We start from the raw sequence: 26925 nt of genomic DNA, 5'->3' as shown, positions 1-26925 counted from the left end.
CGGGGGCGGGGCGGGGCGGGCACTCGGCTGAGCGCTGAGCTTGCGTCCGCGCGCGGCGCAGCCAGGGCGGGCGGGTCCCGGAGCTCAGCGCAGCGCTCGCTGGACAGCGGGAGACGCGTGCCGGCCGACGAAGTGTCCAGTGGGCTCTCCGCTCGCGGTCTGCGAGGCTTCGCGCTCCAGGAAGCGAGATGTCGAAGCCGCCCCCCAAACCGGTCAAACCAGGTGAGAGGCGCGGCAGCGAGCTCGACGCGGGACCCGGACGGGTCGGGCGCTGCCTGCGATCCCTCAGGGGCGGGCCGGTCCGGGCGGCGAGAGGGTTTTAAAAAGAAAATTGCGGAGGGGCTGGCTACTCGGGGCTTTGCAGCGTTATCCCTCGCGACAGCTTCCTGGCGCGTGTGGTGGCGGCGTCGGTGGAAGGGAGCTTTCCGGGGAGCCGGGCCGGGGAGCGGCGCGCGGTGAGGGTCCCGAGCGCTCGGCGGCCGCTTCCTCTTTCCTCGGAGAGCGGCGGTCAGCCCGCGCCCGGCCGGCCGGGGGACGGGAAGTGCCTGCCCGCGGGGTGCGGCCGGAGCCGCGGTGGGGCTGCGGGGGCCGCCGGGAGGAAGGCTCGCGGCCCCGAGTGGGCCGGCTCCTAGCGACTTTTGGGCCGGTAATCCTTCTTCTTTACTCTGTTCTTGGAATATTTTCCGTGATGTGGCGAGAGGAGAGACTCGAAAAGGAAAGGACATATGTCAGTTCTTTGCTGCAGTGAACTCCTAAGTGCATTGTTGTGGGGAGGTAATGACGGGAAGCGTAGGAACCCCGATGACTTCAGTTTTTTCTCTCCCATATCTTGTAATGTCAACGAGAGGTGAAACGTAATCCGTTTATATCACATTTCGAAGTAATTCTGTTGCAAAAAAGATAGTTTCAGCGATTATTTTCTCGATTTTTCTAAGAGTTGAGGAAGCTTTACAACTTTCATAGCTATCCAGATTTCTTTGCGATCACAGTGGCAGTTTCAGCTCTTAAAAATAACGTATGTCCTCACAAAGGTTCCATAGTCATTGGATGAGAACTTAAGTGTTGGCCGACTGGGTGTGGAGGAAGTCGCCGAGACCCTAGCGCTGGAGCAAGGCGGGGCGTGGCTAGAGAGGGGCTGTGCCGACTTCTACGTGGAAGCTAAGGGGAAGTTTGCATTTTAGGTGCACGTATGTGAGGTCGCCCCTTTCCAAATCAGAACCTCGTGTATCCAACAAAGTAGACCTGTTCTTTGATATCTGAACGAAGTATTTTAAGACATGTCCTGAGAATCTGCTTGTAAGGTTTGGCTCGCTGCAGACATTAAATGAAATCTGTGTTGCATCTAGACCTAGGAGCACTCTGTGCGCAGGGAAGAGCGTCCCGTGTGTTCCTGCGCGCTTTGGTTTAGGGATCACGCGTTACTGATTGGGGCACGCTCCAGGAACCATTTTCTAGGCTGACACCACTGTTTTCTCCTCCTCTTTAGGGAAAGAAAAACACGAACTTTTTTGCTGCTTAGAGAGGACTTTGCTGCTACGCCAGTGTATATGTGGAGTCCAAACATAAATAAAGTTATCATAGTAATTGACCTGTTGGCTTAGTACCCTGTAGTGAGAAATAGCACCGTCAGGACTATTTTAGTCTCACTTGAAACTGGGTGCGAGGATTAAAACTCAGGTGGTGTGGAGTATCTGGAGTAACCACGCTGATTCTCAGGCATGGTGCTCTGTTCACACGAACACCCTGGGCGTGGGTGTTTTAGAGCTGGGGGGCAGGGAGGGGCTCCCGGTCCTTGGACTGCTGCCTGACTGCTCCTGACAGTCACCCCTGATTGGTCGCAGGAAGGAGAGTACTGCTACATTTTTATTTTCTTGTTGTGCTGGTAAGTTTCATAGGCCACACTGACCAAAGCAAGCTTGGCTTGGCAAAGGTCTATTTTATTTTTGGTTTATTGCTTTTTTATGCCCTACTTTGTCCACCTAAAGACTTATAAAAATACATGTTATCTGAGGGGAGTGGTATTAGAGGTTGGGAAGAATCATAGGAGGAAGCAAATAATTTATAGAATGCACATCTTAATGTCCTACAGAATTGATGAATGAATTCTGTAGACTTCGTTCTCAGCTTCACGTAGAGAGAAGAACAGAGGCAAAAAATGCTCATAAAATTAAAGTATGCCAGTTGTTCGGAGAAGTTTTTAATCGTACTGAAATCAGAGACAAACTTTTCCCATTCTGGGACAATGTTTCTTTACAAGAAAGACAAGAGGAGCAGGATCATGGCAAAACAGCATGGCGCAATTCAGTGGCAGTACTAAAAGCTGAGGACCTGGGCCAGGTGCTTAGTAAAAGATTTTAGTAGCAAGTGGTATTACGCTGTAATGTGGTTTGAACCTTCTTTCAGGTGAGCACTGTATAATCCCACTCAAGAGGCTGCTTTAGGCAGTCCTGCTGGAGGATAAGCCCAGGTCACTTTGCATTGTCCTGAGGATACATTAAAGTCGCCTTGTTGGTGATTTTACCCATTTCCAGAAATTGTTTGCTAAACATTTCTTAATAAATGTAGCTTATATTTTAGATCTTTTACTAGACATTGGGATTTGAAGGTTACCTTGAAGGTCGTGAGTCAAGTAAAGGTTTATGAATCTACAGATATCCTAGATCGTCCCATATATAGAATTGGATGGTTGATTTCATCCATTGTGCTAAGAAAGTCTTGTAATTTAAAGATAAAAGTAATTGCTAGTAGTGGAAAATTTGGCAAATATAATGTAAGTAAACATAGCAATTAAAATGTAAAAATCACTGTTGATTAGTGATACTTATTTTACTTTCAGTTGAATAGTCTTAAATTTTTTTCTGCAAATCCATTGCATTAAAAAAATTAAGACAATTATCTTCAGAATGCTGTCTGCTTCAGTTTTAAGGGTCTTAATGTTGGTTGTATGTTTCAGACAGTCTAAACTACCTTTAATCTGTGTTGAAATAACAATTCTTTCACAGTTGACATGATCTTTCTCATTGTTGGCTATGCCAGCACGGATCAGTGGTTCGATGTGTTATAATCTCACAGTCCTCAGCTCTTTCTTAATTGCAGTCTTGTCGCACCATTAGGAACCACATACGTTAATTAGGATGACCCTCGCTGGCTTGTTAGAAGGCAGAAGACAGAATTTTGTTTTCACAAAGACTATTTTATTTACTTATTTATAATTTCATTTTTTATTAGTACATGCCTATAGTACATAGTTTTTTTTTTTATCATGGGGTGTTTGTATATGTGCATAACACATTTTCATTCTTTTTGACCCCTTCCCTCCTAGTCCTCCCTGTACCTTCCAATGCTTGTTCCCCTTCTCATTTGAAAAAGCTCTACTTCCATTTTTTAATCTGCTTTCCTTTGCTTCTTTCATCCCTTCTCCCGCCATCTCTTTTCCTTTCCCATTTGAAAAAAGATCTCCTACTTTGTATTATGAATTCTTAATTTTGCTGCTATTTATATTTTTGGGTTTCTTATATAAGAGATATGAGAGAAACTATGCCATATTTAAGCTCATGTACCTGATGTCACCTGGTCTCCAGGTGCATCCATTTACCTACAGATGCTTCAAGTTCATCATTTGTTATGTCTGAGTAGTATTCCATTGGGATAAATACCAAGTTTTGTGTATCTGTTCATCTGCCAGTGGACATATAGGCTGTTTCCAAAATTTAGCTACTATAAATTGTGCTGCCATTAACACAGGTATGTGCATGCATCACTATAATATTTAGCTCTTTTAGGAGGATTTTTAAGAGGGAAATAGTGAGGTCAAATGGAGTTTTTCTTTTCTTTTCTTTTTTTTTCTTAGGTTTTTGCTGCATAGTTGAGCTTGGTTTTGAGGTCACTATGTAGTCTAGGCTGGACTTGAACTCTGGGTAGATCCTCCTGCCTTAACCTGTTGCCTCCTGGGATTACAAGCATGCAAAACCATGGTCAGCATCTATTTGTAGCATTTTGAGTACGCTCCATAGTAGTTGTACTAGTTTACATTCCCGCAGTGTGTGTGAAAGCGGCCTCCTTCTCCCAGCCTCGCCAGCACTTGTTACCACCAGCTTCCTTGATGGTGGTCATTCCTTCTAGAGTAAGCTATTAACTCAGTGTTGTTTTCATTTGCATTTCTTAAATAGCCAGCGATAGAGAACATTTTAATGTATTTATTGGCCATCTATATTCTGAGAAGTGTCTGTTTATCTAACTCATTTATTTTTTAATTTGTTCTTTTATTTGGCAGGTTGGGGCGCATCTCACTTTTTTGAGTTCTTTATATAGGGCCCTCCAAAATATATTCACACTTCAGGAAAAGAAGTGCTTGTACAAATTTAATACTAAATTTATTGAGATGTTGTGAGATTAGTGCAAGTTACCTTTGGCCTCTTCAATTACAAGAAGGGCTCAAAGTGGCCATTAGTTTCCAGACATTTATTATGCAGTGAACTGCTGCTGGGACTACCTTGGTCACTAAGATGCTGCATGTGCATTGTCAGTTTCTTCTCTAAGGGACAGCAGTATGGTGGGTTTTCTGTAATCCCTGTCCTCTAGGATCCCCAATGTGAGGGTAACACCGTTTATTGAAAAAAACTATACTGCTTTTCTTTTTTATCTTTTTTTAATTAATTATTTATTTATTACATTTATTTGTGTGTCTGTGTCTGTGTGTGTGTGTGTGGCCAGCTCAGCCCACCAGGGGGTGGGGCTGGCTGGCATGTGGTGCTGGGGGATGGAACTGCGGTCCCTATGCTTTGCCAAGCTTGTTCCAAGTAGGTGCTTTAGACCACTGAGCCATCTCTTCAGCCCCTATACTGCTTTTCTTTTATTGAAGTGTGTATACATGTTAGTCTTCCAAGGAATAGCTGGCAATTTTTTTTCTCATTCTGTTGTCTCTTCACTCTGTTTGTTGTTTCCTTTGCTGTGCAGAAGCTTTTTAACTTGATATGATCCCATTTGTTAATTCTCAATTTTATTTCTGCTTTCTCTAGCCTAGTTCATTGATCTACTTGTCTGTTTTTGTGCCAATACTGTGCCATTTTTATCATTATAGTTTTGTAATGTAGCTTGCTATGGTTACCCTGAATTTCTTTTGCTATTTGAGGTCTCTTGTTTTATATGAATTTTTGTATTGTTTTCTCTAGATCTGTGGGGAATGCTGTTGATTTTGTTTTGTACTATGCTAGATATATATGAGTTTGGGAAATACTATCATTTTTATTGTATTGATTCTGCCTATACAGGAATGCTATTGATTTTTGCGTGTTGCCTTTGTGCCCTGATAGACTGACTGAATTTAATTATTAATTCTAGGAGTCTTGAGATGGAATTTTTTTGGTCCTTATATGTGGAGGATCACATCATCTGAAAGTAATGATAATTTGACTTTTTCTTTCCCTATCCTAATCCCTTTTTATTTTTCTTGCCTGATTGCAATAGCTGATGTTTTGAGGACTATGTTAAACTGGAGTGGTGACAGTAGCCATCCTTACTTACTCCTGATTTCAGAGGGAAAGCTTTCAATTTTTCCCACTTAATATAATATTGGCAGTAAGTTTGTCATAAATGGTTTTTATCAGATTGAGATAAAGTCTTTCTAGGCAGGTATGTAAGCTACTGAGATGTTTCCCCAACCCAAGGTCTTTCTATGCCTATTTTCTTCAGGATTTTAATCATGAATGGATGTTGGATTTTGTCAAAGGCTTTTTGTGCACCTATTGAGATGATTGTATCATTTGTCTTTGCTTCTGTTTATTTGATGAATTATATTTATTGATTAGTATATAAATATATCCTTACATCCCTAGACTGAAGCTTACTTGGTCATGGTTTATGATCTTTTTAATGATTTATTACATTTTGTTTGTCAGTATCTTATTTAGGAATTTTGCCTCTATGTTCATTAAAGAGATTGGCCTGGATTTGGTTGAATCCTTGTCTGGTTTTGGGATCAGGGTAATACTAGCCTCCAGGGAAGACTTTGGGAGTACTTTTTTCTTTTTAATTTCATTACAGTTTGAGAAGTATTGGCATTTTATCTTCCCTGAAGTTCTTATTAAATTTGGCAGTGAATTCATCTGGTTCTGGGCCTTTTTTAGTTGGTAGATTTCTTCAATTTCATTGCCTGTTATGGGGTTATGTAGGATTTTTAAGTCTTCTTGGTTTGGTTTTGGTAATTCCTGTGTATTCACAAAGACTTATAGAGACTTTCTTTTAAGACATGATCTAAGGATGGGTAAAAGATCCTGTATGAGATTTGGACTTAGAATTGTGCTAGGCAGGTTTGACATCAGTCCAGTGTAGTTGGAAACCAATGTCTGACATTGACAGTGACTTTCAAATGGCTTATTGATTTTGGTGGTAAAAGTAAAGCAACACAAATATTTCATGTGTCTTATGAAAATAAATTTGTGGATTAGAAGAAACAAACACCAGTGTTCTCAGCTTTTCTGTTATTCATTCTAAATACACAAAACTTGGGAGACGTTACACATATGCTGCTCAACACTTATGAGGAAAAAAAGGTCCTCATTTAAATGATCTCAACTTTTGTATAACTTTCCTCTGGAAGAAATGCATTAAGCAAAGTTCCGAGTATAAGCTTGTTTTTTGAAATATGCACAGTAAGTAGTTTGTTTCATAAATGTGATGCTCTTTTTACACCCAGTAGCAGAGTAAAGTTTGACAAGGGCATCTTGGAGCTTCCAGGGTGATGACCACTGTGATGGTGATGTTAATAGTTTGTTTGGCTGTGTCTCAGGCACTGTGCTAAACTCAGTACATGCTCTGGCTTCTTACAATTTTGCTATGGAATGAGTCCTAATGTCCCTATATTAGGAATGAATTAATACTTAGTAAGGGCAACTAAGCTGCACTGCTGCTAGCTGTGATTGGTGTGACTGGGAATGGAACACAGGCTTTGGCTGAGTCTATGCATTTTGAGCGAAGAAACTTGTAAGATGGACCCACCACTTTATTAACATATGTAGTTGTATTATTGTTACTTGCTTTGCATAATTACTCTTCTGTTGGGTCACTACTGTATTAGACTGCATACTTTTAAAACATAGAGCAGCGTTACATTCCTTTGTAACTACATAACTACACTGAAGTGTTCATGAATAACAGATTCAAAATGTTTTGATCAGCACATTTTTTAAAAAAATGTATTTTAGTACAGGGTCTACAGGGTCTTACCACACAAATTGGACTTACAGTGATCCGCCTGTTTTCAGCCTCCCAAGTGTTGGGATTATAGGCACGCACCACTACACCTAGTCTTAGTCACTGTTTCAGCACACCCCAGGGGCAGGGCCAGTGCAGCATACCAATCCTTGTCACATAAAATGTTTTGATACATAATGAAGTCTGTTTGGGAAGCAGTGGGGAAATGGTGTGTTTACCATTCTTTATAGCTTTATCACAAAGTAGCCAAAGCTGAGGGCTGTGTTCCTCAGTGGGCATTCTTCTATCTTGAAATCATAGGATCTCCACCCTCTTGTGTCCAACATTTGTACCTTCTGACCTCCATGCAATTAGTACTGAGATTTTTGGATGTACATCTTATGCCTAGGCTTGAACTTGTACTCCTCCTGCCTCAGCCTCTCAGAGTGCTAGGAGTCTAGGGGTGGATCACCATGCTAGGCTCTACCAGGGCTGGTTAATGTGCATTCACATTGTTTCCAGTCTTTGTTGTAACGGTGTTAAAACAGCTTTGTTTTGTTTCCACCTGCAAGTCCACAGGATGAAGTCCTAGCAGAGGGATTTGTGGTGTCAGGTGATGTGTTGAAGCTTACTTTCATAGACATTTACAAGTTGGTTGTATTACTGTATATTCCGCCTGAAAATGTGCATATGTGCCTTAAGAGAAAAATCATTACACTTTTGATTGGAGTTATCACTCAGGTGTGATCAGGGGACTGGAACCCAGGGCGGGAAGCATGGGAAAGCTGGGCAGGTATCAGAGAAGAGGGGTGTTTGAAGAAGGTTTTGGATGCTGAGGAAGAGTTTGCTGTATAGCAAAATCAAACAGAAAAAGAACACATCCTCCTGACCACATCTGACTGCTGCATTAGTGTTCAGGTTCTCCCTGAGAAAACATGGCAACTTGGTGCACACATATGAAACTGCAAACTGGAGATTTTTTTCCCCTTGAATTAAAGTGAAAACCCTTTACCTAATGTAATTATGGAATATGGTATATGCTTACACAGAATACAAGATTTATCTTCTTTTTTAGGTAAGTCTTGCTAAGTCTAACTTGCTCAGGTTGGGCTCCAACTTACTATTCCCTGCCTCAGCCTCCAAGGTGGCTGGGATTACAGGTGAGTACTACCTCTCTCAGTTAAAAGCAAGAATTCAATTGTGTATGTGCCAGTCCTCTGCAGACACATATGGATATCTGGACCTATTTTAAGCTGAGAGAGGTGAACTGAGAGTTGCTGCCTAGGGTAACCACTCACTTTAACCACTCACTTCCTTTTTCTGGGAGCCCCTCCCATCTGATAGGGCTTCTGATTCTTGCCTAACCTTTCCCACAATGACAGACCAACCCTGCACTTAAATACCGAGGCTCTGTGGTTCTTTGCAGACCTTGCAGAGTTCCTAGGCCTCGATACCAGTTTGTTAGAGCTCTGTTTTCTACAACCAGCTCTTGCCTGTCTCCTGATTCTGGGCTGGGGAAGGGTCTCTGAGGTCTTGGCACCTGTGCTAGTGTTTTCTGGTTGACTGGTAGCTGGATACCCACTGTTCCAGCTGTCCTTATCCCTTGTCACTTAGCTCTGTCTCACTGCTAGAAACATGGCCAGACAGGTGGAACTTTGGCCAACAGCACCTGTGCCTTCCTGGTTTGCCATCATCCGCAGTTGGTCTGTGTCACTGTCTGCTCTGGAAGGTTTCTGAGGGGCACCTTTCCCATTGCAGGTCTCATCTTTGGCAGACATGAGTGGCATGGCCAACTATTGTTTGAGCTGTGCTGTTACTTTTAGGTATCAAGGCTGCAGCCCACAGAGTGTTACAACATGATTTTGCTCAGGACTATTGGTTTCCTTTCCTCTCAGTTCAATCGGGCTCCAAGTAGGAATTCACTGTCATATGACAAATTTACCCTCTCTGCTAAGCCAGTGATTGATAGGCTGCACAGGAATCACCTTCCCTTAAGTACTTACATTAAAATATAAGTAAAGTGCAAGATTCTAAGAAGGAATTCTCTGTTTGAGTGGACTCGCTGATGTTAGGCCCACGTTGTTCCCTGGAGGATTAGGATGATTATATAATGGAAAACAAGCATTAGTTTTGGGAACAATCCTGGTCCTGGTTTTTAAATTAACACCAGACCATTCTGGGACTCAGTTTCTTAATTTTCTTCCAACTCTTGCTTTTAAATCTACTTCATTGTCTTAGATTGGCCTTTCAAATTATTCTTCACATTTCTAAATACTTTCAACCTTGCTGCTTCTTGCAGGTGCCAGGGACATTTCTGATTATTCCATACCCATCTCCCAGCGACTTCTGGTGTCTAGGACCTTGTGGATACAAGCATATGACAGAGTGAACGCCATAGAGACTTCCTTGACAGGTTGGCTGGAAGTCCAGGTTTTCATGACAGAGAGAAAGGAGGGCATGGTGAATTAATAATTAGGCCTGATCTGATTTCTCCAGGCACTGCTTACACAGAGCACTGTTTTCACAGTTGACTGCTGTGGCCGGGTGGGAGTGTTTCAGATGCTTTGTGTGCAGATTCCAGTGAGATCTTTGCAAAACGCAGTGATGCATGCGAGCCCACTGAGTGGGATGTGTTTGGGGCGGTGCCCGTTCAGAACGGGAGAAGTGGGCTATTGATTAACAGCGGCTCTGTGGACCCTGGTCTAGGAATGTATCTGTTGATAGTTTTGAGAAAGGAACTCTCTGCAGAATATTATTCAGAATTCTCCTTTTCTGTGACCTCCTATTTGTTTTCTTGTGTCTCTTGGAGGTATTAGATTTAAGCAATGAATTGAAATTCAGATCTTGCTCTGTCATTCTCACATTTGGCGCTGTGGAAGAGGGACTCTGAAAACAAGGCAAATCTTCCCTTGTAAGAGTGAGTCTCTGTCCATCTATTGCTTTGCTGGTTGTGTTGTTTCCATATAAGAAACCAAAAGCTGCCATCCCCCTCAACAAAACAAAACAAAACAAAACAAAACAAAACATTATTTAAGTATTTCTAGGGGTTCCAAATGGTGGCTTCTTTCCCTAGCCCTCAGTACTAGAGTTTAAACCAGGAGTATAATCCCTGAGGTACATTTATTCCTACATAGGGTCTTGCTGAGTCACTAAGTTGTGTAGGCTAGGCTTGAACTTGAGATGTACCTGCTTCAGCCTCCTGGGATGCTGGGATTACAAAAGTGCTATAGTGCGAGTATTATTTTGCTTTGTTTCTGTTTTTGAGACAGAATCTTGCTATGTAGTTCAAACTGGCCTTGAACTCACTATAGTGACCAAGCTGGCCTTGAATTTGTGGTGATCCTCCTGCCTCAACTTTCGGAGTACTGGGATTACAGGCATGGTGGGACATAGAATAATACTGATAAGGGTAAGTTTCATTGCTAAGGCTTTACACATCAACAAGAATAATTCTGCTTGTAATTTAAAACTTTTATAGTACTTTTGAATGTTAATTTTTCAGTAACTGTCTTTAAAACCAAAGATAAAACACTGTAGGTTGTAGGGCAGATGGCAAGCAATGGCAGAGTAATGTGATATGTGGACAGTGAGCAGAGGAGGAATTGAATCCCTGTGAGGATTCTGGAGACATGCAGTTTAGATGACCACTGCACACTGGGGCAGGTGGTGCCTGGAGTCCTGACTGCCCCTCTTTGTCCTTGTGGGCAGAGAGGTCACTGTCAGCATCATACTCTCTCCGACTTACACATCATGTCGCACTGCAGGATGCTGGACGTGGACAGTAAGCAGCACATTCCTGAAATTTAAAAGCAAGTTCCACCATCTTTCCACCTTGCCCATCTACCCAGGTTCCTATTCTTGTAGATGCAGAGTGATCTTCTGGGCTCCCCCACTTGCTAAAAAACAGCCGAGATATAAAGTGTAGCAGAAGAGAGTTTTAGGACCCTCAAGGGTGTTCTCAGCCCTTGCTCACTCCCAGAGCTTGAGAGAAAGGTGGATTTCTACCTTTAGGAGAGAGTGAATTCCAGCGAGTGGTGAAGTAACTTGTCTTAGTTACTGTCTCAGAAAACCAGAGCTGTGCAAGTAGCTGGCCCTGTTCTCTGGGCCAGTGTTAAAGGCTCTTTGCTCTTGAACACCACGTCCTTCTCCTAGTCTGAGCTGGTGTGGGAAAATACATTAATGCTTTGGGGAAGATTCTTTCCTGGCTGTTATGGTTTGTGTCTAGTTTTCCCTGCAAAGCCTCATACAGTCATGGGGCAGACTTCTAGAGTTTGTGATTAACTCATGACCCAGTGGGATTATGGGTGTGAGTACTGCTGGGATTATGGGTGTGAGTACTACTGGGATTATGGGTGTGAGTACTGCGCCCAGCCTGGTGTGGATAGCCTGAGTGCAACATAAAGGAGACAGACTTGATCTCTGTGGCCATTGTTGCTGCTGCTCCTCCATTTTGCTCTTGCTCTTTGCCGCCACCATGAACTGCTGCCCTTTGCCATGTGCCAGTCTTTCTTGGAGCCAGCTGACTATGGACTGAAACCTCCAGTAACTGTGAGCTAAATAAACCTTTCCTTCCTTCATTTTGAGTGTTGGGTATTTGTCTCAGCAACCAGAGAAGAGTAATAGACATTGGCCTTTGTGGGAATCACTTGGGCTCTTTGGGTCTCTTCTGACTCTCTTGAGGCCTGCCTAGCCCCTCCTAGCTGAAACTGTCTTGACTTCCAGGACCCACCCAGGCTAGCGTAGGAAGTGGCCAGCCAGGCATCGGCTGCTGGGCTGAGCTAGAGGTTCAGCCCTGGAATGGAATGGCAGGTGGAGGCATCGTCAGTGACATTCTAGGCCACCAGGCAAGCCGTGCCACTCTTATAGTAGAACTGTGCTTCTTAGGAACACAGTTTAAACCTTTGAATTACTGCTATTATGATCTGAGAGAAGATAAAATTAGGGAAACAATTTCCACTTTAAAGGCCTTGACATTCTCTGAACTCAGTTTCCTCATTTTGGTTTTGTTGTCATTTGAGAGATGGAGTTTTGTTGTGTCTCTTGCATGTACTGCCTAAGACAATTTGAACCCTCACTGGGCATGGCTGTGTATACCTGCCTATAGTCCTAGTGCTCTGAGAGGCTGAGGCAGGAGGATCACAAGCTTAAGCCTTGCACGAGCAATTTAGTGACTTAGTGAGACCCTGTATCAAAATAAGAAAAAAAAAAAAAGGTGATGTAGCTGAGTCCCCAGTACCCTAACACATTAAACCCCTTGTTTTCTGAGTGGAGAATGGTTCCATTTTCAAAAGCATTGTTGATTCTTTATTCTTTGTGATTCCTACTTATGATTTTTTACTATTTTGCATACATCCAGATTTCATATTACTATGCCAGAGTGCTAGTATTAACTAGAAACAGGAAAAGGCCTGAGTGGCCGATTTGTGTCCTGTGCATTGATCAGGACAGTTCTCACTGAGCGCCTAGCATAAATTCAGTTGTGCTCTCTGGTGGTCTTTTATTTAGGTACCATGCATATCCTTATTTCTAGAGCAGGTTTGAGAGAGGCTGTGCAACAAATATTGAACACAGTTTTGGCATCATGTTACTAGGATGTTTCTTCCTGGGGACCAAGACTAGGACTATTGTAAATATATTCTGAGAGCATTATCGCTAATAATACCACACTTTTTTTGTTTTCACTTAATTTTTAATTTTTATTTATTTATTTTTTTGGTGTGTGTATTTGGTACAAAGTCTCACTACGCAGCTCAGATTCATAGTGAGCCTCCTGTTTTCAGCCTCCCTAGCACTGGGATTACAGGCGTGCCCACCATGCCCGGTCTGGGTGGCTGACTCAGTGTGCCCGGGGGTGGGGCCGGAGTGGCATGTGGTGCTGGTGATGGAACCTCTGTCCCTGTGCTTGCCTAAGCAGGCACTTAGTCTGCTGAGCTATCTTGCGGGCCAGTACCAAACTTTTTATTTTTTTTTTCCAAACTTCTTAATCTGAATTTTTTTTCATTTGTTTATGAATAGTGGTTATGCACATTGCTTTATTCAATGCTCTGTTCTGGTGCTTTTTTCTATTGTGAATGGTAACCTAGAGTAGGACACAGTGAGTGTAATTAGTCCAGAGTAGTATCCAGAGAGTGTGTGAGGGTGAGGAGAATGAGGGTGGGGTAGAGGAGGGCGGCAAGGAGAAAAGAGAGGAGGAAGACTGAGAGCCCTTCTTTAGTTTTACAAATCTGTTTGTATTGTTATTGGTGTTGGGGTCTTTCTGGGTGAATTGTATTTCTTCTTGTGGGTCTCAGCCGAGTTGAGAAAGCACATATGTAAAATTTAGGCAGGCAGACTTTTTAGTTGCTGCTCTTCTAGGAAAGAAAAAAAAAAGGATTATGCTCATATTCTCCAGTTGAGTGGAATTTATGTACTGTGCTCAGCTGCTGCAAATAATACTGAAAAGAGCTAAAAGTTGAAAGTTCAAAAAACAAGTTTGGGAAACCTAAGATGCTGGGGTGGGAGTGGAGGGGCTGGGTCCTCTCTTCCTGTCCTGGCCTTTAGGCACACCGAGCCAGCCCACTGTCCCTGGGTTTCTGGCACACTCCGTACTTCCTGACTCTAGTGGCCTCCCTCCCCTCTTTGCAGGGGACCTGCTGTTATTCTTCCAGATGTCACAGCCTACGCTGGCCCCACGAATCTTCTTGTGGTGTTCACTTGGGGTAGTCTGGTTCTCAGTTTCAGGAACGTTTTTTGCCTTACTGCTCACCTCCCCACTGGTTTTTCTTTTTTTTTTTTTTTATGGTGATGTCAAGGGGGTAAAAGAACAGAGGAAGACCAACGTTCATTATGCAGCTGCTGAGGGAAAGGTTGAGCTCCTTCAGTAGGGCATTGAACACATTCTCTTGGTTGTATGTGGAATTGCTGTGAATTTTTGACAGTTTAGAAAAAGAATATAAATATGAGTCATAGTTCTACCATCTAGAGATAACAGTTTTCATTTTGATGTTTTCTTAGTTTCCATTTTGTTTTATATAACTTATTGTATGTGTATTATGACCAACCTTTTAATATAATAGCAAATAAATTCCCAAAAGTTAATTTTTAAAGAACATCATAAAATCTTTTAAACAAAGTATTTTTATTTAACCTTTATTTCAACATTTGTGTGTATTTACACTTACATTTCTGATTTTTTTCCCTTATTGTTATTGGTTTAAAAGATGTTTAAACTCATTTAGTTTTTTAATAGTCATTAAGGGACATAATGCTATCTACTGTGCCATTTGCTTAAAAATGCATTAAGATATCTCTGGTGGGATATTGTAAATGATAAATTTCTAAATATACAGGACTATGATTTTGGTATTATTGTTCTGTTAGAGGGGACAAATACACAAGAGATAAGCCCCAAATACTATAGCAATGCATAGTAATTAATAATTGCTAATACTTATGGGCACACATAGGGTGTTAGGAATTGCCTGGTATTTTATGTACAGTAAAATGTTTAGTCACAGAGCTAGCATTAAAAGCTCAGATCTCTGACCAGCGATTAGAGCATGAATTCTAGAGCTGGGGACTCGAGACCTGGGTGAGACCAAGTTAAGCTGGTGAACCCATCGCCTCAGGCACATCTCTTCACTGCTCTCTCTAGCCTTGTGACCTGGACTAGTGACACCTTACTAACCTGTTTCTGTGGTCATAAAATAGGGTTAGTAAAGCACTTACATTGCAGGATTGCTTTGAGGATTAAATAAACAATTTTAGTGCTTTGCATGTTTGGGCTGGGGTGTAAGCATATTACAAAAGTGAGCTGAGAGGGATGATTTTGTTTCCTATGAAAGACGTTAATGTTAGGCAATTTCCTGGCTGATCTTTGCTGTACAGAGTCATTTGCTCAGCCAGTCATTTCTTAGAGGAGGAGGCTGAGCCCAAGATGGTTTTGGGGTCAGTGTGAGCCACATTGGGATGTGCAGCTCCTCCTGTTGCAGCCTAAAGCTCCTGCTCTCTGTCCTCGCCAGACTTGTTACATATAGGAGGGCAGGGCATCAGACAGGGCTGGCAAGCTTTCTGTAAATTTTTTTTTGTACTGGGGATCGAACTCAGGACCTTATGCTTGCCAGGCAGGCTCTTATGCCACTGAGCTATATTCCCAGCCCTCTGTAAATATTCTATGCTTTGTGGGCCTTGTGGTCTCTATTGCACCTCCTCAACTCTGCTGTTATATACAGTAATGCAAAAGCAGCCACAGAGTATGCTATGAACAGCTGTGTTCACATAAAACTTTATTCATCACTACTGCAGCCAGAATTTCAGCTCATTTTTATGCATCATGAAATAGTCCCTTTTTCGTTTGCCCCATTTGGTGTCATGGATCATACAAAGCAGGGATTGTGGCCATAGGTCATCTCTGGCTTTCCTTTGGCCACAGATGGCACGACAGTGTAGTGTTTTCTTTATTACAAAGATTGGAACAGTTTTCTTCCCTTCTTCCCCATGGTCTCCTCACACTGACATGGAAGCAGTTTTTCTAGGGAAAGAGTCTTTAGCAGCTATTGCTCTGTTTTTGTAAGTTTTAGTCATTCAAGACATAGCTGACAAAGAGCTTGCCATTTGGAGTTTGAAACTCTGCTCATTGGGGCTTTTCTGTTATACAGTTGAGGAAAGTAAAAAAAAATAACCAGAAGCTATGTAAAAGTAACCAAGTTTGCTGAAAGGCAACTGCAAAGTATGAGCAAAAAAAAAAAAAAAAAAAAAAAAAAAAAAAAAAAGACTAGAAAGGCACACTGTTAATAAACAGAACCCTCTTGTCAGAAAACACACTGGCTTCTGTGCTTAAGGAGTCTGCCATCCCTGGAGCTGAAATCAAGACATGTTTCGAATTCTTTAGGGTTCTTTTTCTTTCCTTTTCCTTTTTGGATTGGGTAGGGAAGATGGCAGGGGAGAAATAATATTGAAATAAGGAGGTATAAGAAAGCCATGTTTGTAATCTTTTCTGTTAGGCATACAAGTCGAATGGGCTGAATTTGCTTTAATTAATTTAAAAATATAAATACATGGGCAGAAACTGTCTTATTACATCCACGAGGCCAGAGACCACTGTGCTCCGAGTCACACTGATACTTTTATTTCCAAGGAGTATAGCTCCTCTCTTTTCAAGAGCACTGGGCTTTGTGGAACGGTGCTCCGAAGTCCAAGCCACAGTCTGTTGTGAGCTGATCACCTCACTGTGGGTGCTGGACTCAGAAAGCCCAGGGGAGGCTTGTGCTGGGCCTGCAGAGTGCAGCTGTTTCCTCCAGGAATTGGGGGGATGGCCTTGACTCCTGGATACCATCACTTAGACTCCCTCTGTTTCAGTTTTTGAACAGAAAACATCCTGTTTTATCAAGCATCTGTAATAGAATAAATATGCTTTGTAAAGAGCATATTATTTCACTGATGCCAAGAATATTCTAAGGTGATAGCACTTTCTTTTCATAGCATGGAGTATAAATTAAGACGATTAATACTTCTATCATTCTCTTAGATAAATATGAGAAAAAATACATCTATATAGTAAATTGATATTTGCCATAGTTTGTCTTTATCAAGTAATTCTCTTCTATTTTTGAGAGTCTGAAGATTGGCTTCTGGAGAAGATAAAAGAGTACTGTTTGTCATATACCAGCTGAATTTTGACATTAACACAAGAGAGAAAATATTGCCCATTTTTTAATAGAGCCTTGTAGCCAATTCCTAATTTGGTCAAATGCCTGGAGTAGTATCTTTCCAACTCTTTTTGACCTTGTCCCCAGTCAGATATATTTGACATAATGATCGGCTGCATAAACACACATGGGGCATATTTACCTTAGCCCTTCCTATTTCTTTTTCAATCTGCTACTCAGCTTTGGCTGACGGCCAAATTAAGGAATTACTGACTTTAGTCTCACATCTAGCACCTTAAGCCTTGTGCTTAAATAGGGATTGTAGATTGCATAGGTAACCCACCTGCATAATCTTAGTGCAAGCTTCAGTGATACAAACAAGGCACGCCATTTGGACTTCCCATTCTCTTCATCTCATTTTGAAAAAAACTTTCTGAAGGTAACTTATTCCAAAGATGTGCTTTATATACTATGACATATTTTGTGCCTTATTTATTGAAATTTTTTTAATCAGTTGAAGGCAAAAATTATATTTAATGTTAGAAGAGTAAGCTATGATAATAATTGATGATTGTGAGGCTATCAGTTTTCAGTTCAAAAATCATTAGATAAAGAGCAAAAATTGTAGCTTTGAGAATTAATGTTGAGAATTAATGATTCTGAATCATTAATTGATTGAGAATGTTGAGGTAGTGCAGTTGCTAATAATTTTTGGTAAATGTTTTCATTTTGTGGGTTTGCTGTCTACAATTGTTTTGTTGTTCAGCACATTTTAGGCCCCGAGATGAAGAAGAGGTACACTTCTATCGTGGTCAGTTTCTGTGACAGAGGAAGGAAAGTTTACTAACAGGCTAGCAACATTGCCACAGGCACTACTTGGGCAGAACTCATGCAAAAATGACTTGCTGTAGAGGGAGGATGTGTTTAGTGCAAGAGTCACATCAGGCATTTGCATACTTGATAGTGCCAAGGAATTTTTGTTCCTGCCCTTTCATATTCAGTTTTAAAAATGAATGTATTTGTATTTTTAAAAGACCATATTCATATTCAATTTTTTGAATAGTTTCAGACTTACTCTTTTATCCCAGTAATTCATTCTGTGAAAATGTTATTTAGCTTTGCCACATAGTAAGTTTTAATAGTTATACATTCAGTAGGATGCCAAAATGTATATTTGATACATTTCTAAGATAAATACACATTTGTACAGTTCCAGTGAAATAAATATAACATAGAATCATAATTCTTCTAAGTATAGCGTGCTCTGGTGTTTTCTGTTTATTTATTTTTAAAGCCAGTAAATTCGTTTCACAAGTATGTCATGACCTGCTTTTTTTTATTTTTTGCATTTGTCAGGATTAATGAGGTAGTTGGGGGGGAATAATTTTGTATGCAGTAATTTAGTCTTACAAATGGTGCTGGATGCTGGCAAGTCTTCTTTTCCACAAAACCAATTTAAGATCTCAAAGGCATGTTCAGGTTTGTGACAAATGAATTATTGGTGCCACTTAACATTTTTTTTTTCCCATAGTGGCTGTACTAGTTCACATTCCTGTTAGCAGTCTAAGAATTTTATTAGTTCTGTATCTTTATTAACATTTGCTTAATTTGTATTTTTTTTTTTTTAATATTCTGAGTATTTTTTTTCTGAAATGCCTGGCACCAGGAGTGTTTTAGATTTCAGATCTTTTAAAGACTTTTTTAAAATAAATATTTGCATAGACTCTACTGGTTTAGTGCCCCGTATCTGAAAATCCCAAATCCTAAATGCTGCAAATGTACTTTGTTTTGGTGCAATACATAGGATTGCACTGATTCACATCCCAGCCCTTTCTTACTTTTTATTTGGAGACAGGGTCTTGCTAAGTTGCTTAGGCTTGGCTAGCACATGTGGACTCCTTGCCTCAGCTTCCCAGAGTGCTGGAATTGCAGATGTGTACTGCCACACCTGTTAAAAATGAAAAACTTATTGAGTGTTTTAAAGAACAGTTTTAAATTAATAGTCCAGTTGAGTACAGAGCTTGTTCTAAAGATTTTCCATATATCCCATGCTCCTATATATGACAGCCAGCTTCTTTTGAATGAATGTCTTCTATCATAATAGTACATTTGTTACAATGAGTAACCCTGATGTACAGTTATTGCCTAGAGTCTATATTTTATAGAAGGGTTCATTCTTGTGCATTGTATGGGTTTGGACAGACACATTGTCCACCATTATAGGACTATGTAGAGTGGTTTCATTGCCCAGAAAGTCTCTGCATTCACTTATCTAATGTTTTCTCTCCACCAACCCTTACGACCACCAATGTTGCTCTCTCCATAGTTTTACCTTTCTAGAATGTCATGTAGTTGGAATCATACAGTATACAACAGTTTCAGATTAGTAGTATATGCGTTGAAGTCTCTTCATCTTTCCATGACTTGTTTTTTCAGTGCGAATCGTATTCCATTATCTGGGTATAGCATAAGTTATCCCATTGTTGAATATGTTTGGCTTTAGTGCCCATGTTAACTTACACTAATATAAAGTAGTCCTCATAGTCCACTTAAATGAAACCTCTCTCAAAGGTCTCATGCCTTCTGGCATTCTCAAGATCAGTGAAATAGTCAACTGCACACTGATATTTTGGATGGTCGTTCCTCTTACTGGTTTGGTTTTTTGGTGCAGGAGATTGAAACCAGGACTTTTGCACTGAGCTGCACCCCTATCCCATTTTATTTTATTTTATTTTAATTTTTTTTTTTTTAAATTTTAAGACAGTCTTGCTAAGTCTCTAAATTGCCCAGCTGGAGCTGTACCCACAGTGCTTTTCCTGTTTCTTTGTCTCTCCTTCATAGTGAGCAGTCCCTTTTGCAGTGTCTGGGTGGTTTTCTCTAGGAACTTTTTCTCCTTCTCCAACCCACAAGAAAAGAGATTGGAAATTTTGTATTGAGTTTGTGCACTAAGTGCTGTTTCATGGCCTTGGAGGTGCCCTGACAGTACCCTACAGTGGAGGTTTCTTTGTTCTTTGCTTGTAGAAGACCTTGTCCCAGTTGCTTCCTTCACTTTGCCCTGCCCCTCCCATCATGGATAGGTTTTGTGTATGGAAGTCTGGGCTCAGCCTTCCCACAGAGGAAAACATGGTGTGGCTGATGACTGGTGGACGTGGCCCCTCTCTGTGGAAGTCCAGATTGGCTTGGCAAGAAAAGGAAAGAGCAAGGCTGGCAAGATGAGCAGAGTTGGGTGCCTGCCACTACTCTTACTACCATGGGCCTTTGCTCGTCTTGCTTATGTCTCGAGTCCTTCTCGGGCTACACTATGATCATGCTGCCAGTTCATGCAGTATTCCCCTGTAGTATCAGACAGAAGGCTGGTCCTTTCCTGCCTCATTCATGTGAATTGCCACTGTCTACACACAGCCCCTTTCTGTGTGTCTGTCATGTGTAACCAGACTTGAGTGAGATACAGATCAGGCTGAGAGAGCCCTGGAAGGTGCCTAAGCTAGCCTCTTATCATACACAAGATCACAGCTCTTACATCTGTGAATTTATCTTCTGTAAATAAATTTGAGTTCTGGTGTGATGGCTTTCATCTGTAGTCCCAGCACTCAGAAGAGTGGGGCAGCAAGATTACCATGAGTTGAGGCCAGTCTAGGCTGTATAGCAAGACCTTCTCTCAAAAAGAAAAAGCAGTAGATCATTTTTAATTTTCTTTTTGTTGTTACTGTGTTTTGCCTTTTTTTTTTGTTTTTTATTTTGTTTTGCTCTTTGAAACAAGGGCTCTATGTAGGTCAGGCTGGCCTTGAATTCACTATGAACTTGCAGTGATCTGCCTGTTTCAGCCTCTCAAGTGCTAGAATTACAAGTATGTACCACCACACCCAGCTTACTGCTGTTTTTTTTTTTTTTTTAATTTTTATTTATTTGTGTGTGTGTGTGTGTGTGTGTGTGTGTGTGTGTGGCCAGCTCAGCCCACCAGGGGGCGGGGCTGGCTGGCATGTGGTGCTGGGGGATTGAACCGTGGTCCCTGTGCTTTGCTAAGCTTGTTCTAAGTAGGTGCTTTAGACCACTGAGCCATCTCACCAGCCCCCTACTACTGGTTTCTGATGATAAATTATGATGTTGTCTGGGTTTTAGATGTCTGCAAGGAAAATGTGGAAATAGAGTATCCTAACTTCTCCTTGGCACTTTCTGTGAGCTTCTAGACCTATGGAATGTTTTTTAAACTTAATTAAATATGATATAAAAATTATCTGATAGGCATCACTTTTTTGAGAGAGAAATTACAGTGTTTTTAAATTGTAATCACAAAAGTCCTGCTCCCTGGGCTGTGCATTTCATACTTCTAGCTGCTACTGTGCTTTCACTTCCAGCTCACTGCTTTGAGAATGGAATAAATTAAAGCTCAGAACTTTATAATTTCAATATTAAAAGGGATCTATGAGAGGCTAATGTCTCAATATTAAGCAATAAATAGAATCGTGTATATAAAATTTTTCTTTTTTTGTCTATTCTCATTTTTATTGAAAATTGATAATTATATAGTATATTAAAAATTGCATATAAATATTGAAATATGAAAGATATAAAATGTAGACAGAGTGAGTTTTAGAGAAATATTTGTGAAATGAATACATAAGATTAATAATAGATTACACAATGTAAATAAATTATTTACAAAATTAAATGAATATAACAGTAAGAATTGTCCAAAATAAAAATGAAGAAGAAAGAATTTACAGATCAGTCACATAATAGTTTTCTCTGTGCCAAAATCAAGAAACTTATATTCATATAATTAGAATTCTCAAAGTAGAAAGGGGTAGGCAATAAATATTTAAAGATGTAAAATTTCTGAATTTAGCTGAAATTGTAGCATCACATTTCCATGAAAAATGAACCTTCTGCACAAGAAATTTGAATAAAATCATACCAAGATACACAAAAGTGAAATTATCCAAAACTAATTGTAAAGAAAAAAAATCATTAAAGCATATACCTAAAAATAATTAGCTATAGAAGAATAAAGTTAAATAGCATCTTGTTGCACATTAGGGAAAAAAAAAGAGCAAGTATGTAAGAAACTAGACTAATTAATTCAAAGAATTGAAAGAAAAAAAAGAGATCTGTCCTCATTGAATTTTATAGTTAGCAAACATACCTTTGAAACTGAAAGTAAAATATTTTCCAGTTAAACAAACTCGAAATATTTTAATACCTCCAGACGTAGCATGTAGGAAATAACAAAGAGCATAATCCAGAAGGTAAGAGAAGGTGCCGTATGACTATGGATAAAGGATAAAGAGCTCTCAAAATGGTAGTTATGCAGGACTATGTAAAATATATTAGGTGAACCCGTGTAAAAGGTCATTGAAGATTTCTACAAAGCAGTATCAATTTTATGTTGGGTTATACACATTTTTTTATATACATATATACACATATATACATGTGTATTTATATGTGTGTGTGTAAAAAAGATAAGGAAGTAATGTAAAGTCAATGGAAAATGGAAATATACTTTTCATAGTTTCTAATACTAGGAGAAAATATCATACCATGACTTATAAGTAGATTGTAAGTCAAAGATACAGTATAAATCATAAAACAAAAATTAAGAGTAAATATTCAGAAAATATTTTAAAAATTAATTAAAAATTAAATATATCAAAACAATTGAGTTAAAAAAAAGTTTTCATGATAGTAAAGAATTTCTAAGAATAAAACATAACATAAATACTGGACTGGCAAATATGTGACCAGCACTTCTAACAGTAACAGATTGTTTCCCCATATTTAAGAAGTTTTCTGCTATTCTGTCCATATTCTTTTTATGTGATTTGCATTGACTCCTTCTTTCTCATCGATGCCTTACATTATTCATCTTTGCATTGTCTCACAGATGTTGAATTATTTTTTCGTGCATCCTAGTTGTTTTTAAGACATCTTTTACCTTTTCACCAGCTGTAATGGTGTCTTCAAGATCTGAAATTCTATTTTCACTTTCATTCAAACGGTTTTGCCAGGCTGTGATTGAGGTTTTAATTTTCTGTATATCTCTTTGAATCTGCTTCATGCATTCTATTTCTTTTCTATATTGCTCATTGAAGGATTCTATCATTTTTCTATTCCCCCATATTTTTTTTTATCAGTGTCTTCTTTAGAAGCACTTAGTTCTTCTTTCATTATAGTTATTATTTTTTTTTACTTTAGAAATTATTTCTGATCTGATTGCCTCTATACCTTTCTGCAGTTGTTTCTTCAGACATTATTATTTCAGAGATTTCAGCTGTGTGATTTCCAATTTCTTCTGTGTTATTGTCTCTTGCATTTGTTCTGGGTGGGCTCAGGGCCTGAGAATGCATTTTGCTCCTTCTCTTTGTCATTTTTATAGCACTATCTTCTGATCTTTAGGGTGGAACTTAGATAGAGTTATTACCTTAGCACCAGGTCTGGATCTCCAAGTTCGAACTTGTCCAGGTGGGTGTGTCTTGGTCTGGCTGCTGTGCTGCACTTCTTTCTGTTGCAGCCCTTGGAGGTAAACCCTCTGTGCCACTCTGGCAGGATGTTCTGCTCCTGGATCAGCTTGGTGAGTCTTGCCTCTAGCCTCTGTGCAGGGAGTTCTGTTGCAGGGTTCCACACCGGGCATGTCTGATGGAGGAAGTTCTACTCACATGCTGGGCCTGGGCCCTGGCTTGAATGAAGCTCTGGGGGGCGGGGGCGGGGGGCAGGCATCCTACTCACATGCCAAGCCTGAGTTGAATGAGGATCTTGCAAGCCCCTGGTGCTCCCATTCACACGCAGGGCCTGGGCTCTGGGTCTTATGACGTTGGGTAGGCTCCAGGCAGTCTCACTCACTTGTGGGGCCTGGGCTTTGGGTCAAAGGAGGATCTGGTGGGCCCCAGGCACTCCCACTCACACGCCAGGCCTGGGCTCTGGGTTGAATTATATAAAATTTTTCTCTAAGGTTGCACCAATAAAATGTTCTTTCTTTAATCTGAGGAATTGTCTGCTGTTCAGTGCAAATAAACTATTCATTTCCTTCCAGTTGTGAACATTTTAAGTAAGACCATCACTGGAAATACAGTATGAAAATAAGTGGTTTAGTCACATACCACATACCTGTTTTAATTTTTACTGAAGTTTTACCTCAGCCCATTAAGTTCACATTGGTTCTTAGTTCTAAAATTAGCCACATAGCTTCTCATTCCTATTCCCTCCAAAGAACAAGAAAGTTCTGTTATTACTGATTTTGGTCACCAGTGGGTTGCTTCCTTGTGTGACTTCCCTTTGGGAAGTTTGAAGCAATCAAGATAACTAATCTTCCCTCTCAGACAATCAAGTCAGCAGAAAATATTTCTCCTAGCAGTGCCTCCTTCCGTTTGGTGTTTCCTTTCTCCAGAGATAGGCTGGGGGTGTGGATAAAAAAAATAATGAAGACAAAGAAAATTTTTTTTTTGACTTTTGCTTCTTCTTGTGAGCCTCTTCTTAATTGAGCAGGAGAGTTGTGGTTCTAGAATTCAGATTGCAACAAGAATTGCCTGCTAGACACACCAGGTCACGGAGGATGGGAACTACTCTTCTATGTTAAGATGTTTAGAAAAGGGAATGATTCTTCCTCCCTGGCCCACAGGAAGTGATTGCTACTGTTTTCATGGATTGTAAAAGTTCTGCATGCTTAGTGAAAAGAATGTAAATTCTGTAAAGTAGAAATGTGATAGGCTCCCATAAGTGGTGCTGACATTTGAGGGGGTGTGTGTGGTTAATGTAAACAGGATGCATGTGGCATATCACTCTTTACCTTGCCTTTCTGTGTTAATCAACTTTTTGTCACTGACCCCCAATACCTAAGAAAAGCAATTTAAGGGAATAGGTAGTCTTATTTTAATGTGCTTTCTAAATCTGTTTCGGAAAGACCCTTCTTTTTGCTCTTGATAGATCTCTCACTATTTGTGTTTGTGCTTCACATACTCATTTAACAAACCTGTCAAGTCTGTGCTGTGCCCTGTAGGGGTGGGAAGTTAAACAAGTGGGGGTCTTGTCCTTAGAGGACATCAGCTAACGGATATGTGGGTGTGGTGCAGTATTGTGGAAATGCTGCCGAAGAAGAGGGGGGGGTGTTTGGCAGAATGAGGAGGACACTTGTATGGTCATTTTTGCTCCATTATTTCCTGTCTTCTATTTGGAGACGAAATGAAATCACAGGTTTGTCCAGTAAAGTTGTTTTCTTTCCTTTTTTTTCTGTTTCCTTGTACTAGGAATTGAACTTGTGCTTGCCAGGCAGGTGCTGTGCCACTGAGCTATAATTCCCGGCCCTCCCAGCAAGTTATTTTATTACCTCTTTGATATTGTGTTTTCTTTTCTTTTGGAAAATATAAAATCCTAACCTATTGATTTAAGAATTTTAAAACAGTGTAGAGTCTCACTTTAAATTTTTCTTTATGTTAAGTTGGTCACCTTTTTATATAGCTGTGTGTGTGTGTGTGTGTGTGTGTGTGTGTGTGTTTGTTTTTTGAGCTGAGATCTCACTGTGTAGTCCAGGCCAACCTTGGATTCCTTGTTTAGCCCAGGGTGGTTTCCAGCCTGTGATCCTTTTCCCTTAGCCTCTTGAGAGCTAGATTTTAAGCATGTGCCACCATCTGGGCTCACGTTTATATTTTTAAACTTAGACCTTAGGTTTAGAAGAACCGATTCCACATTAGGCAATACAAATAATCATGTAGTTCCTGCTGTTAGGGGGAAACAAAGATATCCTGCAGAGATGTGCATTTATTCTTGCATTCATAAAAAATGTTTTTTTAAAAATATGTCCTATGTGGAAAAGATATGTAATTTAAAATAACTTTATTACATGTGTAAATATCGTATAGTCTCCCTAGTATAAGAAATCAAAAGAAGAAATACAAATACAAAGGTATAACACAACTAAAAGGAAAGTGAGAACTTGAGGACTGAACAATGAGGAGAGGGTAAGGAGAAAAGCTGAGAAAAGGACAGAGACAAACCATACACTTACATGCACAAGTTGGGCAAGGCAATGATCCTGAGAAACATCAGCAGGTTTTTGAAACTAGCAGTCAATTGGTAGGATTCTCAGCCTGACTAACTATATATGCTGATACCTGTGGACCAAGCAACTGCATTGAAGATAGCAATGTGTAATAGAAGGGTCACACTTGGAATGCCTGTCATTCTGGTCTTCTAAATACATGCTTCTTGTCATAAAAAAACCTTTATTTAATGGGTTTTTAAATAAGGAATCCTCAAGGATATAAAGGATAATATATAGAGCAAAATTTAGAAATAATAAAACTGATCAGATATTGCTTCTTCCCTCTCTTTTAGGTCAAGTTAAAGTCTTCAGAGCTTTATATACATTTGAACCCAGAACTGTAAGTATGCAGTTTTTAACATTAAAGTTGACAGTATAACTTAATGTTATTTCATTTAGGCAGTTCCTTGGCTCCTGGCATGCGTTTTCTTGGGTAGACATAGCAAATTCCCTGCTGTCTTGAGGGGTGCATGCTAGCCCCCAAGTTGATGTGTGTCCTCCACACCTGCTGCTCCCTGCACAGTGTCACAGCCTGCTTTCAGATCACCACGTGCTCCTTATGTAAAGCATGGTGACCCTATCTTACTTTCCTTCCTGTAGATCACCCGCTAACCTTTCCTTCTTCTTCCCCTGATACCTCAAGCTATCTCATAATGGCCCATCCTGCTGATCTTCCGTCTCTGCTGTATGCATTTTCCTGTTGCTGTAGTTTCTGGTGTCATCCATAAAGCCACCCACATGGTTCCTCAAGCCCATATGTGTCAGGCACTGGTCTAGAATTTAGGATTAGCACAGCAGCAATAGAAAAGGCTCACGGTGCTCGTGTCACAATGGGGAAAGACAGGTAGTGAGTATACAAGTGTCTGTGGCTCATGGGGCCAAGTGCTGTGGGGAAGAGCAAGGAAGGTAATAGGGGAGAGGCTGGGAGAGGAGAGTGCCACTTTCAGTAGATGGCCAGGGGTGGGCTTTCTGTAAAGGTGACTTTTGAACAGATACCTGCAGAAAATGGGCTAGCAGAAAGCAGAGAAGGGCAGACACTGCAGCCCAGGAAACCATGACAAGCGGGCAGCTGGC

General features: G+C 40.5%; 1 protein-coding gene across 1 annotated transcript in view; it reads left to right on the top strand.

The window, feature by feature from the left end:
* Positions 1-23: 23 nt before the first annotated feature.
* Ostf1 (osteoclast stimulating factor 1) overlaps positions 24-26925 on the top strand; it is a 50119-nt gene continuing 23217 nt past the window's right edge. The window contains exons 1-2 of the mRNA XM_004638121.3: positions 24-222; positions 26145-26191. Of these exons, the coding sequence (XP_004638178.1) occupies positions 189-222; positions 26145-26191 (81 nt within the window). The 5' untranslated portion in view covers positions 24-188. The remainder of the gene's footprint in view (positions 223-26144; positions 26192-26925) is intronic.

Source organism: Octodon degus, unplaced genomic scaffold (genome assembly GCF_000260255.1).
Source record: "Octodon degus isolate 3935 unplaced genomic scaffold, OctDeg1.0 scaffold00095, whole genome shotgun sequence".
NCBI lineage: Eukaryota > Metazoa > Chordata > Mammalia > Rodentia > Octodontidae > Octodon > Octodon degus.
The sequence above is the reverse complement of the archived record's forward strand: the minus strand, read 5'-3'. Positions and strand labels throughout refer to the sequence as shown.